Source organism: Chrysochloris asiatica, unplaced genomic scaffold (assembly GCF_000296735.1).
Source record: "Chrysochloris asiatica unplaced genomic scaffold, ChrAsi1.0 scaffold00098, whole genome shotgun sequence".
In the NCBI taxonomy this organism is placed as follows: Eukaryota; Metazoa; Chordata; class Mammalia; order Afrosoricida; family Chrysochloridae; genus Chrysochloris; species Chrysochloris asiatica.
Genome location: NW_006408616.1, coordinates 9894948 through 9912033, shown reverse-complemented (window position 1 = coordinate 9912033; position 17086 = coordinate 9894948). Strand labels below are relative to the sequence as shown.

General features: G+C 37.6%; 1 protein-coding gene across 2 annotated transcripts in view; it reads right to left on the bottom strand.

Annotated features, from left to right (window-relative positions):
- The window catches only part of CCDC91 (coiled-coil domain containing 91), a 359636-nt gene that overhangs the window by 289219 nt on the left and 53331 nt on the right, over nucleotides 1-17086 (bottom strand). For both annotated transcript variants that reach the window (XM_006866971.1, XM_006866972.1), the window contains 2 exons: nucleotides 13756-13959; nucleotides 12065-12169 (listed from right to left, as the gene is read on the bottom strand). In XM_006866971.1, the coding sequence (XP_006867033.1) occupies nucleotides 12065-12169; nucleotides 13756-13959 (309 nt within the window). The remainder of the gene's footprint in view (nucleotides 1-12064; nucleotides 12170-13755; nucleotides 13960-17086) is intronic.

The following is a 17086-nucleotide window of genomic DNA, read 5'->3' as shown; positions in this document are numbered from 1 at the left end:
AAGATCATCAGGAAAAATCCAAAACAAAAATGGCAGTCTGATTGGCTACCACAAGTACAAGCAAGCTGTTTGATGGAAAGCCATCAAGGCAAACAATCAAGTCCCTTTAGGGAAGACCAAAATTCAAAGGGAACTCACTAGCAGGCATGTAATATTTCTGGTGATCATGTTGGTCTACTGGAGAGCGGAAGAGGGGGTAAGGCAGCAATGAAGATATGGTCAGAGTTAGACCATGTTCCATAAGCTCCCAATGACCTGGAGATAAGAGAGAGAAGAGGAAGGGATGGCTGGTCCAAAATGTGATGAGACCTCGGGAATCCTGAGCCCATGGACAAGGACATAGCCACAGAGGGCTAGAGCTGAAATGAAGCGTCTGCTGATATGAAGTGAGGGGAAATGCACAAGAACACCCAAACTTGTAGATAGTAACTACCCACTTGATCTAGATCTGATAGCTTGATGGTCAGAACTTGACTAGAAGAATATTAAAAATATATATTTTTTGATAAAGGAAATAAATGTAAATTGCTATGATTTGATGAACTTGACCTATACTTATGGATGTAGTATCTCAAAATACCAACTGAGAAGGAAAGACTCTTCACATTAAGTATCAATCCTATCCCCTCTGTATACAGGATTGATAGGGACAGATAGCTTAGACATTAACCACCTAAAATGAGGGAGAGATAAAGGCACAAAGTGACTGGCTTACAAGTTTTCAAGAGGGAGTTTAGTTTCAGAGTGTGCGGGGGAAGGTAGACTCCCTACTGAATAGTTTTCATCTTTTCTAGATGGGTTTGGTGCAAGGAGATGAGGATAAGATTCTCATGATTCAATAGTGAATAACTATTATCATAACTAACTGTGACTGTCACAACTGTAAAGGTAGAGGTTTTTAACAAAAAAGGAGGAATAGTTAATTTTACAGACTAGGACCATCAAGGGAGAAGAGCATGAGCAGAATGTGAAACCCTATCCAGAGAAGCAGTGACACCAGAGATGGAGGAAGAGATGACGACATGGAAAGAGAGAGCAGGTAAGGACTCTAGACTCACAGAGAGAGGATGGGTGCTGGTAGCCAGAAGGCTGGCTTTCAAACTGTGCTCTTTAGTTTTTGAAACAATTATATATTCCTGAGTGTTTTTGTGGACACCGCCCCAACCTATCTACTTCCCCCCCCAAAAAACCAGAAGGAATAGAAGAAAATACTGCTGAATGACGATGCACGGAGGAGATTGTAATCATTGCAATGAAATGATGAGTGTAAAACCGATGTTCTTCCATGTAAACCATCACTCAATTCACAATAAAAACTTAAAAACAAAAAAACAAAAAAACTTCCTTTTAAGGTGTTAAAGCCTCCTCCCTATAGTCCTGAACTTGCTCCATGGAACTTTCACCTGTTTGGTACCCTGAAAGCAGTCCTTCGAGGACGAAGATACACTGTGATGAAGAAGTGAAGGCAGTGATGCATTCTTTGCTCAAAGCTCATTTTTTAATAAGAGAATACAAAAGCTTTAATAAGCTTGTTGACTGATGGGCAAAGTGTAGTGAAAAGCACGGAAATTCTGTTGAAAAATGATGCATTTGTCTCTTAGTTCTAAAAGTTGATTAAAATAAAGTCTACAGTCAGAGTGTAGATACTATCTGACTCACCTTTGAATATTTAGTACATTACCTTTTGTACAGAAATGGTGCTGTTAGGTGCAGTCCAGTCAGTTCCGACTTACAGTGACCCAATGAACAATAAAAATAAACACTGTCTGGTTCTGCACCATCTTCACAATTGTTACGCTATGACACCACTGTTGCTGCCCCTGTGCCAATCAATCTCGCTGGGAGTATTCCTCTTTTGCACTGACTCTCTACTTTACTAACCATGATGATCTTCTCCAGACACTGGTTTCTCCTGATAACCTGTCTGAAGCATGAGCTACAAAGTCTTGTCATCCTGGCTGCTAAGGAGCATTCTGGTTGTACTTTTTCCAACAGATTTGTTTGTTTTTCTGGCAGTCCATGGTACTTGTAATATTCTTCTCTAACACCACAACTCAGATTCATTCATTTTTCTGTGGTCTTCCTTATTCATTGTCCAACTTTCACATGCATATGAAGCTACTGAAAATGCCATGGCTTGTCCTCAAACTGCTATCTTTTCTCTTGAACTCTTTGAAAAGATCTTATGCATCAGATCTGCCTAATGCAATAAGTTGTTTGATTTCTTGACTGCTGTTTCTATGAGTGTTGATTGTGGATACAAGCAAAATGAATTCTTTGACAACTTCAATCTTTCTCCATTTTTTATGATGCTATTTATTGGTCCAGTGGTGAGGATTTCTGGTTTCTTTACACTGAGACGCAATCCATACTGAAGGCTATGGTCTTTGGTCTTCAGCAGTAAGTATTTTAAGTCCTCTTTTCTTTCAGCAAGCAAAGTTGTATCATCTACATATCACAGGTTGTTAATCAGTCTTCCTCCAATCTTGATGCAATTCTTCTTCATATAATCCAGCTTCTGAGATTATTAGCTCAGCCCACAGAACGAATAACATGGTGAAAGAACACAGCCTGATTTCAATATTTCCTTTATTTCAGTTTAAACAACTCTCATTAGCACAATTAAGTGTTCTGGAATTCACATTCTTTGCAATATTATCTGTAGTTTGTCATGATCCACATAGTAAAAACTGTTTCAGTAAAGCATCTTTCTGCTTTCAGCCAAGATCCATCTGATGTTAGCAGTGATGTCCCTCATTTCAGGTATTCTTCTGAATTCAGCTTGAATTTCTGGCAGTTCCCTGTTGATGTACTGTTATAGCCATTTTTTAAAAAATTATTATTATCTTCAGAAAATTTTACTTGCTTATGATAGTAATGCTATTATAATAATGATATTGTCTATCCATATGCCTACAAGGAAGACAAGTTTATATCACTGTTATTCAAATTTGTACATCAACCATGAAAGCCAGTGATGATGAAATTGAAGAATTCTACCAAATTTTTCAGTCTGACATTGATCAGATAAAACATGCAATCAAGATGCATTGATAATTACGAAGGCTGGAAAGAAAGAGGAAGGACAGAAATCAGAAATGTAGTATATATTGTGTATAGAATTACCATATCTTTTGTATAGAAATTTAGTATAGACTATTCATAGAAATATATAGAAACATTTTATATATATGCTTTAAATTGGCTTTTATGTGCATTTTTAAAGACTATGTTGTTGTTTTTGTTGTTGTTAAGTGCCGTCGAATAGGTTCCAACCATAGCAACCCTATGTAGGGTTTCTGAGGAGCGGCTAGTGAACTTGAACCACTGACCTTGTTCAAACCAACTTTTCAGTCCAGTGCATTAACCCACACCAAATTTCTGAAAAGGATAAAAGTTAACCTATTGAAAGACACAGGAAGTAAATGAATGAAGTACAGGCTAAGGAATAGCCTTTCCATTCTATGTCTTTTTTAGTAAACGTACATTCTGATGTTTGAACCACCTAAGCATATTATTTATTTAATTGCTGTGGAATAATACTTATACATTTTTTAAAAGCTTTCCTAGAGATTTTAATGCTCGTGAGGATAACAATTGTTTGATATTTTACAGCAAGTCCAAATAATAAAGCAAAAGTGATGAAAACAACTATATATGTCAAGATTTTTTAAATTTATCACTTTGACCTAAAAAAGTCTGTGTAATGAATTAAATTCTGTCTTCAAAAAGACAAGGAAAAAGACACCATATGGAAATCTGTCTAAAAGTCTATGACTTCAAAGAAATACCTAGTAATGTTATCAAAGTTTAAATTCCTTGGTGACCCAAAGGTTAGAGGTCCCATGGAAAAAAGTCAGTCATTAGCAATAACATTATAGCCAATGAAAACCCTGGGGAGTGCAGGTCTACTCAGTCCTACTCTGAAAAGCTGCCATATGTTACACAGGTTTACCACAAACTGAAGGAAACAACAAAGACTATTCCCCAAGAATAGACAAAGAGAGCACATGAATCTGCCAACATCCTGAATTTGAACGTCTAACCTCAAAAAGTAAGTTCCTGCTCTTTAAAGCTACCACTTTGTGATATTTTGCTAGGACAATCCTGTGAAACTAAGGCAATCTCATTGCTAAGATATGTACAACACTAACACTTAAGTAAAACATATTCAAACCCCCACAGAGGTAAATGATGAGGTATGCACAACCTTGGAACAACAGGGCTCCGGGATACAGGGATTGAGGCATGGTTTGAAGGGGTAAAAGAGGGAAATAATGTTAAGATGCTTGGATGTCTTTTGAATGTTGGTTTCCCTTGCATACCATTGCAAAATAGACACTTGGGGGTAGGGGAGGGGGGTTGGAATAGCCAGAAACATCACTATAGAAAGCTTGTAAGCCCATCTTCAGCCTACAAGAAACATCACTACAGAAAGCTTGTAAGTCTGTCTTCAGCCTACAACTGATTGGGAATACCTTAAAGGGGGCTAGAAGTTGCCAAGTGAAAGAGGCTTCCTGTGGAGGCTTTACATTGTATAAGACCATAAGAGGAATCCAGAACCCCATCCAGAACCACCTGAGGTAGGAAATTTGCACTGGTAAGGATAAGTAGGCCAGCCTGGAGTGGCTACAAGAACAGAAAATACTTCATGAAAGAAAGACCAGCAGAAAAAATCCGAAACAATAATGGTGGTATGATTGATTACTACAAGAACAAGTAAGCTGTTCAGCCAGGAGCCATCAAGGCAAGTGGTCGGGACCCCTCGGAGCAAACTCCCTTTATAGACTGAGACTCAAGAGGAATACATGAGCAGGCATTTGGTCTGGCTGGTGACCACGCTGATCACTGATAAGGGGAAAAAGCAGCAATAAAGTTGTGAGCTAAGTCTGACCATATTCAATAGACCCCTGTGAACCTGGCGGAGACCTGGATGGCCAACAGTATGGCAAGACCCGGGGACTCCTGGGCCCAGAGGCAGTGATATGACCACAGAGGACTAGAGCAGAGAGTGAAGCATCCAGGTGATATGAAGTGAGGGGAGATGTACAAGAACACCCATACTTGCAGATAGTACCCACTTGACCTGGCTTCAATGGCTAGATGATCAGAACTCAACTAGAAGAAGAAAGAAGAGGGGGGAAAAATAATAAATAAATAACCTGCTACAACTTGATGAACTTTACCGATACTTATGGATATAACAGGTCAAAAAAGGGAACAAATCTTTACAGCGAGGATCACTCCCACCCCCTTAGTACACAGAGTTGACATGTATGGGCAGCTTAGACACTGGCTACCCAAAATAGGGGGCCTATAAAGGCAAGAAGTGATGGGTTTACAAGCTTTGAAGAGGGAGCCTAGTTCCAAACGGGATGGGGGAAGGTAGACTCTCCACTGAACGATTTCCAATCTGTTGGGACCGGGCTGGCAAAAGGAAATGGGGATACGACTCTTGTGGTACAATAGTGAATTATTGTCATCAGGACTGACTGTGAGGGTTGGAAATATAGAGGAAGATGTTTTTTGACAAAAGGAGGGGAAAGATTGATTTTGCAGCCCAGGAGTGAAGGTCCCTGGGACCATCAAGTGAGAAGAGCAGAGAACGTGACCCCACCCAGAGAGGCAGAGATGCCAGGGATGGAGACAGAGAGGATGATGTGGACAGATGGAGTGGCTGGGGACACTGAACTCAGGGAGGGAGAGGGCTGTGTGCTGATGGCCGGGGGGTAGGACTGTGGGGTGTACACTTTGGTTATTTGATGATGCATGAGGGGACTGTAATCATTGCAATGAAACAAAATACAATAGTATGAATGTAAAACTGATATTCTTCCATGTAAACCTCACAATAAAAACTTATATATACATATATATAAAATATATCAAACCCTCAAACTGTTGTTTTATATAAATAATCCTACCAGTTTGCTTTCATAAATATTTCCAGCACACAAAAGTGTGCTGTTTTCAATTAATGTAAATGTCTATATGACAATGCTTAGTGTTCTAATACAGTTTGGTAATGAGTTCTACCAAATATTATTTAACCTATGGTTTGCTTTTTCAATCAATTCACTTTGTAAAAAGGAAAAAGAAAAAAAATACTTGGGTGTATCTCATAATGACCTCACTTTCATAATGACTCCCCCCCTTTATAAATGTATTCATTTCACAGTATCTGATCTAACCTACAATAAAGTACTAAAGGGAAATCATAAATACTTCAAACAAACTACAACATAAATCTTTATTTTCCTTTGATTCCATATCTTCTCTTCAAAGTATAATTAATCAAACTTAAAGACAGGAGAATAAATGTAATTTTTTCAGACTATGATTAATTTGAATTTTCTACAGCATTCTCCATGCCTGTGTAGGACTGAAAACTACATTATGGGTTACTATACTTACCCATCCCTGCAGGATGAAGCACTGGACCACAAGATCAGTTTGAACCACAAGGTCGGTAGTTCAAACCCACCAGCCGCTCCTTGGAAACCCTATACAGGGTCCCGGTGAATTGAAACCAACTGGGTGGCATTTAACAACAATGAACAATACAACCCATACCAGGTCTTTGTATTAAAAATCCGGCATTATCAAGCTCGTAAGTACCCTTAACCAAATGTTCTAAAGTACAATGACAATGGTATCATCTGGTCAAAGGCCCAAATGTCTAATACCTATTTAACACTTCAAAATATTAACAGTGGTATCTATCAACTTAAGTGACATAAGCTTTGAAATTAGCAATAGAACACAGGTGGTAACTGGAAGCAGCATAAATTCATTAAGGAGTTAAATTTAAGATCCTTTGAAGTATTGTATTTTCACATAAAAGTGTTTTCTCATTTCAAAATTAAATTCCCAGAGTAATCAAGCTATTGTAGTCAGGAGACATTTCGGTAGGAAATGGTATTTGGTACAGCAAGCCTTGTCTTTAAAAATCTTCGCCAGAAAAATTCTCAAAGCCAGCCATATCTACCCAAAGTGACAAACGTCAGAGATGACATCTTCATAACCAGCTGTGTTTGTTTTTTTTTTTTTTTAATGTAACAGCATTATAACATGCATTATCTGATAAGTTGCCAAGTTTCCTTTCTATCTGCTGTTCACAGGTGTGACCAACCTATTATGGGAGTCAGAAAGAACTGCATAGGGTTCCTGAGGAACCATCCTTGTGATTATCAGTCCAGTGCTTATCCTACAGCACCACACTAGGACCCCTTAACTGTCACAAAAGTCCTTTAAATAGTTATCTCTGGCAAATGCAGCATGACTCACTCTTCTTCCTCTAGTTAGGCTACACACCCTGGACACAACAGGAAAAGGAGAGGTAGTGCACACCCTCATTTGTACTGTAGAGTTCACAATATTCGTTATTTCACACCACTCCACCTATCTTGGTAATTAGACCGTATCACATAAAACAACACAGCTACAATTCTCTGTAGCAGTTCAACATGGTGCGAAATAGAGTTTGTTTAAAGATTTTACAAACATTCCATTTATTAATTACTCTTTCCTTGGTCAGACTAAAACCTTGACAAAGGCACACCCAACATTGGCCTAAGGTGAAGGCAGATTTCCTTACAAAAGTGAAATCTCAAAGCCCTATATTCTGAAAACCCGGTGAAAATACTTGGATTTTGCAAGGTGAATAGGTATGATTTTTGCTTTCTTCTCTTTTTTCTATATTTCCCACAATATATTTCTATTAACACATAAGTAAATTAACATTTAAGGAGAAAGGCTTCTCAGATCATTTGATTTAGTCTTGTTAGTATTATTATACATTCTTATAAATTTTGTTTAATTTAGGATAGCCAAGAGAGGAGAGGCAAGCACAACTATGAAAGAATTTTTTTTTTTTTAATTATGGGAAAATTCCATTTTCCTTTCATTCCATTTGCCAGGAACTTTTTGAAACTTCCTCACAAATATCTACTAATCCTAAGGAAGAGAAAAGAACATTTTTCCTACTTAAGCTCCACAAATATTTAGAAAACAAATCTGCTAGATACAGGAGTCCTGGCTGTATCATGGTTAAAGTCCTCAACTGCTAACCAAATGGTCAGCAGTTTGAAGCCATCAGCCATGCCTTGGCAGAAAGATGAGAAGATCTCAACTGTACGGAGCAATTCTACTTTGTCCTGTAGGGTCCCTATAGTCAAAATTGACTCGTCAACAGTGTTTATATGGTAGATACATTAATATAAAAAATATAGAGACTACCACATTCTACAGAAAATATAGGTACACTGACTTTCAAATGTTTAATGGATGACTGGCAAACCATATGTCCAAGCAAGAAATTTAATCAATCAGTGTTTAAGTACTGACCAGTATGTAGAGTAGTGGTTACAGATTGGACTGCAAACCACAAGGTCAGCAGTTCGAAACTACCAGCTGTTCTGCAGGAGAAAGATGAGGCTTTCTGCTCCCGTAAAGATTTACAGCCTCGGGAACCCTGTACAGGGTCACTATGAGTTGGAAACGACTCCATGGCACATAACCATCACCACCACCACATGTATTTAGCATACTGTGGTTCGCCTTTAACACAAATTTAATCACATTTCATAGTCCCAAGAAATTATAATATAGAACTAACTTAGTACCATTTGAACAAAAGCTACATACCCAGAGCGATATACGAATAGGTAGTAGAAATTAGGTAAAAAAGTGAATCACATCTATACAATACAATTTAAATATTTTTATAGAAAATATATTTTGAGAATGGCTAATACACATACATATGTATGTGTACACTTTCATAAGTAAGTAAAAACTTAAATTAAAAGCTTATGAATTATCTCCCACTTGAGTTACCCATATCTATTCACTGAAAGTCTGTGATGACTGCTTGTTTTTTCCTTAAAAACAACAACACAAATAACATGTTTTAAATTAATGTGTGTTAGGTTTGAAGTCAATTTCCAGATGTCGATAAAGAAAGAATTTTGAAAATGAAATATGTAGCTTTTCATTCCACTTCCAATCTGAAACACTTTCCTGCCTTCTTTCCTCACTGGTTGATGGTGGATGTGTGCTGCTGAGTCAGTTGCGGCTTACAGCAAACCTGTATTGGGTTTCTGAGGCTGTAAATCTGTACAAGAGCAAGAAATATTATCTTTCTCCCACAGATAGACTGGAAGATTCAAAATGCTGACCTAGCAGTTAGCAGCCCAGTTCCCAATCCACTACACCACCAGCTAAAAGTACTGGAAATTATACTTAAACATAAAAAGACTCTGGAGAAAAGGCAGATCACCTTCAGGCATAAAGACCCTAGGAATGAAACAGCAGATCTCTATGAATCTTCTTTCTCATATGCCCTGAACGGATACTAGAAGGGCCAGAAACCTGGAAATGCCAACGAGCATAAAAACCCAAGAAAACCATAGCCTCTCACACCAAGGCAAATTCGAAAAACAAAAATTTTTAAATAATAAATGACCTATACCAGACAAACACCATCAAAAAGAGGCCCATCCTGTTCCCCCTCAGCAAAGGCCAAGTGCAAAGCCTAGACTTCAACCCTTACCCAGCTAGCTGTTAGAGATGTTCCCACTGCCACTGAGTTAGTATCAGAGAAAACAAAGCAGAAAGCCAGGACCTTGACTTCATCCAGAGGTAAGGATGTTCCATCACTCTCCCTCTGCCTGTGTCAGAGGCAGGTGAGTAGGAAGCAAGAAGCTAACTTTTAGTTAGAGGTAACAAGACTTCCACTACCACAATGGTATTATTGCAGGTACACGGGGAATGGTAACAAGGAGCCTCTTCTCCCTGCTAGAATGATGGCAGTGAAGGTGTATGTCATTATTGTGGTTGCTGAGTGGTGTTAAATTGGTTCCTACTCATAGTGACCCTGTGTAGGGTTTCCAAGGAGTAGCTGGTGGGTTTGAACCACAAACTTTGTGGTTGTTGGTCCAATATTGATCCTACATAGTGCCACACCAGGCATATGGGGAGCCTAACATCCCCTCCTCACAGCAATAGCAAGGCCCCTCTATTCCCTAGGATACCAAAGGGAACTGAATAAGAAATTTGGAATTTCACCACCACCTGAGAATAACAAAGTGGCACCCTTCTTTCCCCAACTGGTCCAGTGTCAGAAGTTGTTGTTAAGTGCTGCCAAGTCGATTCTAACGCATAGCAACTTTGTATGGGGTTTCCAAGGAGGATTTGGTGGGTCTGAACTGCCAACCTTGTGGTTAGTAGTCCAGTGCTTATGCTACAGTGCCACACCAAGACTCCTATTTGGTATAGCATCTTGTTGTTGTTGTCAGGTACCATCGAGTTGGAACAGACTCATAGCAACCCCATGCACAACAGAATGAAACAATGTCCGATCCTGGGCCAACCTCACCACCTTAGCATCTTAGATCTTATTTAAATCTTATATATAAGAAGCCCTACAGTCCAGGTGTGATGCTGTAGGATAAGCATTGGGCTGCTAACCTCAAGATCGAAGGTTCAAACCTACCAACAGCTCCTCGGAAACCCTTTGCAGGATCACTGTGAGTCAGAATTGATACCAAAGTATTTTGCAACAACAACATATCAAATACCCAAATATCCTTTAAAATACAATAAAAATTGTATTTTAAAGGATACAATTAAAAACCACTCACATAACAAAAAATAGGAAAATCTCTATTTGAATGAGAAAAGACCATCAATAGACAACAACACTGAGATGACTCTAATATTAAAATCATTACATAATTTAAGAAACAACCACAATAAAAAATGCTTCAATAAACAACTATAAATATACTAGAAATAAACTGAAAAAAAAAAACAGTTTCAACAAAGAAGAATATATAAAGAAAAAACCAATTATATACAAAATTGCATGGATAAGAAAGCAGAGTAGTGGGCACAGAGAAGAGAACTGACTAACTGTAAAACAGAAAATATAAATTAATCAAAACAAAGAAAATTTTTACTAAAAAGGAAAGAAAAGGAGAGAGAGACAGAGAGAACAGAGAATCAAAGACGTTTGGAACCATATATCAAAAAGAAAGTTTCCTTAGAAATTGGGCAAGAGACTTATTAGCTAAAAAGCATGTCTGCCTGAGTTCAATTTAGCTATGAAACCTCATAGCACATTTTCAGACCACTTATTTAACAAAAGTGAGAAAAGACTCCACAGATTAGTTTATGGAATATTTCATCTACCTACTATAAAAAAGAAAGAAACTCACTGGTACTGAAATAAAATCATCTAAAAAAGCTTCCTTTGGAAATTTCTGATAAGCTTTTCTAATTGAAAACTCCTTCTGAAGACGCGTACCATCACTCTTATATTACTCCTATTAATAGTAAAAGCAGTAGGACAATAACGATAAGGTAGCTAGCCATTCATAGTGATCTTTATTCTTAAATACCTCAAGTACTATATGCCAGATCCTTCATGGTCTCTCAGGTGTGCTATTATTCCCATTAACATTAACATATTAAAAAGCTGCATTTGCCCGCCCGCCCCCACCCCCCCAAAAAAAAAACCATTAAATGACCTAGAATCATACTCAATGGAAGTAAAAAACACAAATTCCTCTCAAAACTCAGTCTTGTGTACTTTAGGTGGTGGTGGTTCTGTGTCTTTGAGTCTGTTACAACTCATAGTGACCCTGCATAGGATTTCTGAGGCTGTAAATCTTTACAGGAGCAGAAAGCCTTGCATTTCTTCCCTGGAACCACTGGAAGTTTTGAACTGCTGATCTTGAGGTTAGCAGCCTGACTCGTGAGCATGAGTGGATGTGCACAATGTAATTAGTGTATTTGTCCATTCAGTTAGTCGTTCAAGAATATAAAATGCACAGTTACTACACACCATGTACTGCTCTAGGCAAAGAAACGTAAAATCCCTAAACTCACGAAGCTTAATTCAGGTGGTACAGCAGTGAGGCAGAAAAATAAGAAGCATATCAAAATAAGCTCTCAGGTAGTAACAAGTGCTATTGGAAAAGTAAAGCAAAGATAGCGAACGTTTTGAAATTAAATGCCTGATCAAAGGTCTACATTTAAAATTTTCATTTCACTAGCTTACCTGAAGTTCTCTGTATCTATCTTGAAAAGAAATGGCCTCTTGCTCTTTTTCTTTTAGAAAGCCTTTTTCTATGGTACTATGCTTGTCCATCAATGCTTCAACATCCTTCAAGAAAAATCCAAGCATAAACTTAGTAATGGCATAAAATGCATTTAGCTTTTTCATTAAACATGCCAGAAAATATCTGGCAAAAAAAAAGAGAGAGAGAAAGAAATCATAGGAATTATGGTTTAAACTCCAACAGTATTGCAAAATTTATGCTTCTCTCTAATTTCCAGACTAATATCAAAATGTTGAGATAATACTAAAATTATACCAATAAATGAATAAGAGTATTTAAATTAATTTCAGTTGGTGAAATGTCTAAACATATTTTCTATATATTTACTAAGGTATTTTATAAAGAATAGAGATGAAAGTATTAATAATTCATTACAACAGCTATACTTTAAGCCTCCAAATGATGCCTCAGTAGTTTAAATCCATAAATAGGGAAGTTATTATTATAATACATCTAATCAGGGAGTCTTGGTATGGCTTTGTAGGATAAGCAATAGAATGCTATCCACAAGGTTGGTAGTTCAAACCAACCAGCAACTCCTTGGAGATCCAAAACAGGGTCACAATGAGTCAGAATTAACTTGAAATTACTTAACAACAGCAACAATCAAGGTAAGCATCAGTTATAAAATCTAAGAAAATTGAATAAAAGGTTGTATTAAATCCTGTAAAAGTTCAAGTGTTATTTTAATAGCTCTGAATGGGTTCAGCTAATTATAGCATGTAATAGAGAGGGGGAAAAATCATGTTCTAATTTTGCTGTTTTAGTGTGTCTTTCAAGTCCTGGTGTGGAACTGAAGAATAAGCATTGGACTGCAAGGTCGGCAGTACAAACTCACCAGTTGCTCATTGGAAACCTCAGAGAAGGTTGCTATGAGTCGTAACTGATTTCACGGCACTAACAACAAAAACATCAGTGTCCCTTTTAAAGACCTCTGGTGACACTGTAGAAAAAGCATTGGCATGCTAACCACAAGTTCAGTGGTTCAAATCCACTAACGACTCCTCAGGAGAAAGATGAAGCTGCCTGTTTCCATAAAAGGTTACCCTCCTGGGAACGCTATATAGGTTGCTGTGAGTCAGAATCAACTGGATGGTAGTGGGTTTGGTGGTCCCATGGGAAGTCTGAAAACCACCTCTCCTCCAATTACAGCATTTATTTATAGCATATTTTTCTGCTTAAGTAAGGAAGATGGAAATAACTAGTAGTATTTATTTATCAAATGTTGTTGTTGTTAAATGTCATTGAGTCCATTCTAATTCTTAGCGATCCTGTATAGGTTTCCAAGGAATGGCTGGTAGGGTTAAACTACCTATCATGTGGTTAATAGTCCAGTGCTTATCCTACAGCACTGCACCAGGATTCTAACAAGTCACATCTATTTCTGTGTGCACATTTTACCTAAAAATAAATCTAATGTTATTACAGAAAAGAAGACACACCTGTAAGACTAAAAACTGCTTATCAAAGACTTTTCCATGTGATAAAATAATATGATAGATTTAAAGGTAGTGCCAAGAGAAGGCAATATCTTTTCCCTCTTATGAGATTTTAATCAGCATTTGGAACTTTATCAAATTTCCTGTATATGCAATTCAAATATTTATTTTTTAGGAAATTATAAGCATACCTTTTTAATTCTCTGTTTTTCTTCTTCAGAAACTTTCAGTTTAATCTCCAGACTTGCCATTTTTTGCTGAAGCTCTGTGTCGGATACATTGGCTCGAGGATCCTCAGAATCACCCACAAGTGCAATTGTTCCATTATTTTTCTCATCAGTTAAACCCAATGGAAAAAGTGAGATATCCAAATGAGTGTGTGTTGATTGTTGAATCTAAACCACATTAAGAGAAAACAAAAAAAGAAAAAGAAACAAGAGGGAAGAGTTTACACTGCACCGATAATGAAAACATCCAAAGGGCACCAGAAACCACATTTGGAAATTAAGTTGTAGCAAAGGTTCTGACATTATTTCACCCTTTAAGTAAATCAACAGAAGACCTCAAACTATTACAACCTGATCTTTGCAGGAAGAAACAAAATATCTTCTATTTTATAGTCTAAACAATTTATGATCTTGCTAGAATAGCACGAGAAACCTTCAACTGTTTCGTATGATCATGACTAAAACTGTAATTAGGTATAGACACATCTGGTACCACTTCTTGATTTACACATATAGAAAAAAACTTTGTATTTTAACTTATAAATCAGAATTTAAATTTATCAATGATCCCTAATTGATCATCATTTTTTATCAAAGATAGGCAGTGACTTAAGGATATGTATAGCACGTTGGAACTATGACTTTAAGGATCTTGTTGTTGTTGTTGTTGTTGTTGTTGTTGTTAAGTGCCATGGAGTCGATTCCGACGCATAGCGATGCTAGGAGCAACAGGTGAGCTTGAACCACTGACCATGCAGTTCAAAACGACTTTGTAGTCTGACGCATTAGCCCATAGCGCCACACCAGGAAGAGCACCTAGCACTCACCTGTTCTTAAGAAGGATCTTCAACAAAGATAATGGAATTTTTCCACAAGCTTTTACTTTTGAAGCACCTTCTATGAGTGACAGTGGTAGCTGAGGCCCTTTGAGTCAGTTCTGACTCATAGCGACCCTATATAGGGTATCCAAGGTTTTCAGTTCGCTGCCCAACATGTAATCCACTACAATATCCGGGGTCCTTTCTCATACAAGTAGGACCATACGATATTTGTTCTTTTGTGCCTGACTTAGCAAATGCACTTCTTACGGCAATGTGTTAGTATGCAAATACGTGTTGTGTTGTTTTTAAGTGCTCTCAAGTAAACACTGATTCATATCGACCCTATGCACAAAAGAACCAAATACTCACAGTTGTTGCTACACTTGAGACCACTGCTACTGTCACTGTACCAATCCATCTCGTCAGGGTCTTCCTTTTTTACTCCAACTCTCCACATTACCAAGCATCATGTCTTCTCCGGGGACTGGTTCCTCTTAATAAGATATCTGAAGTATGAGAGACAAAGTCTGGCCATCCTGGCTTCCATGAAGCATTCTGGCTGTACTTCTATCAACAAAGATTTGCCTGTTCTTTTGGCAGTCCACGGTACTTTTAACATTCTCTTCCACAGCCATAACTCAAATGCATCAGTTCTTCTAGGGTCTTCCTTATTTACTGTTGAACTTTCACACGGATATGAGATTACTGAACTCCCTGGCTTGGGTCAGGAGCACCTTAGTCTTCAAACTGACATCTTTGCTCTCGACCACTTTAAAGGGCACTTGTGCAGCAGATTTGCCTAATTAAATATGTTGTTTGACTTCCTGACTGCTACTGCCATGACTGATCCAAGCAAAATGAAGTCTTCAACAACTACAATCTTTTCTCCATTTATCTTGATGCTATTTTATTGGTCCAGTGGCAAGGATTTTTGTTTTCTTTACATTGAGGTGCAACACATATCAAAAGCAGTGATCTTAGATCTTCATAAGTAAGTATTTTAAGTCCTCGTTGCTTTCAGCAAGCAAGGTTGTATCACCACAACCATGTAACACTTCTAGGTTTTTGTTTGTTTAATTGTTCTTTTGGCAGAGGTAGTGGGGTTGTTTGTTTAGTATGATATGTACAAGTCATATTTAGTATAAAACACTAGTTTCAGATTTTATATTTAAATATTAGTAAATACTTAAATTAATAAATTCTAAGCACTACTATCTTTTTAAATTTTACTGTAAAATTGAAATAGATGCTCTAATAAGACATATAATACATATATTAAGATTCCCTGAAAAGAGAAATAGATATTCTTTTTTAAGCTATTTTTCTTTTTTTTGAAGTTCAAGATTTGAAATGCAAGTTAAGTCAACTTTACTAAATGAGACATCCTAACTACACATTGGTAACTACAGATAATTATTCAGGTCACCAGCTTTCTATGGGTATGCTTTCACTCTCTGTCAAGACAAAGAGATCTTTGTCTCACCTTTCAACATCAACATCTTCCATCATCTATGGTGTCCACTGGAAATCTCCATGTGTCTTGGCATCAATATTCCCCTGGGCTGAGGAGTTTTACAACACAGGGATCATGGGTACAAAGGAAAACTATGCTCCAAGTTCTTTCTTAAGGCTACTGAGGTCCCTCTGATCTCTGCTCTTCTTTAATCTCTTTTATTCCTCAAAAAAGATTGACTTAAGATGCAACCTAATCCTATAGATTTATCCTACCTCATTAACACACTACCACTAATCCTGCCTCATTAACATCATTGTTGTTGTTGCTGTTGTTGTTGTCAAGTGCCATCAATTCAGTACTTACTCATAGGGACCCTATGCAAAACAGAATGAAACACTGCCCAGTCTTGAGCCAACCTTACAATCTTTGCTATGCCAGAGCCCATCGTTGCCACCACTGTGCCAATCTATCTCATTAGAGTTCTTCCTCTTTTTCTCCAAACCCCCACTTTACCAAGCATGGTATCTTTCTCCAGGGACTGGTCCCTCCTGATAATATGGCTGAAGTGTGACAGACAAAGTCTGGCCATCCTGCCTTCGAAGCAGCACTCTGGCTGTAATTCTTCCAACACAGATTTGTTTGTTCTTTTGGCAGTTCATGGCACTTTTAATATTCTCCTCCAACACCTAAACTCAAATATATCAATTTTTCTATGGTCTTCCTTATTTACTGACCAGGTTTCACAAGCATATGAGGTTAATGAAAATACCATAGCTTGGGTCAGGTGCACCTTAGTCCTCAAACAAATCTTTGCTCTTCAACACTTTAAAAATGTCTTGCCCAGCAGATTTTTCTAATGCAATACATCATTTGGTTTCTTGAGTACTGCTTCCTTAAGTGTTGATGGTTGATTCGAGCTAATGAAGTCTTTGACAACTTCACACTTTTCTCCAATGATAAAGATGTTATTTATTCGTCTAGTGGTGAGGATTTTTGTTTTCTTTACATTGAGATGCAA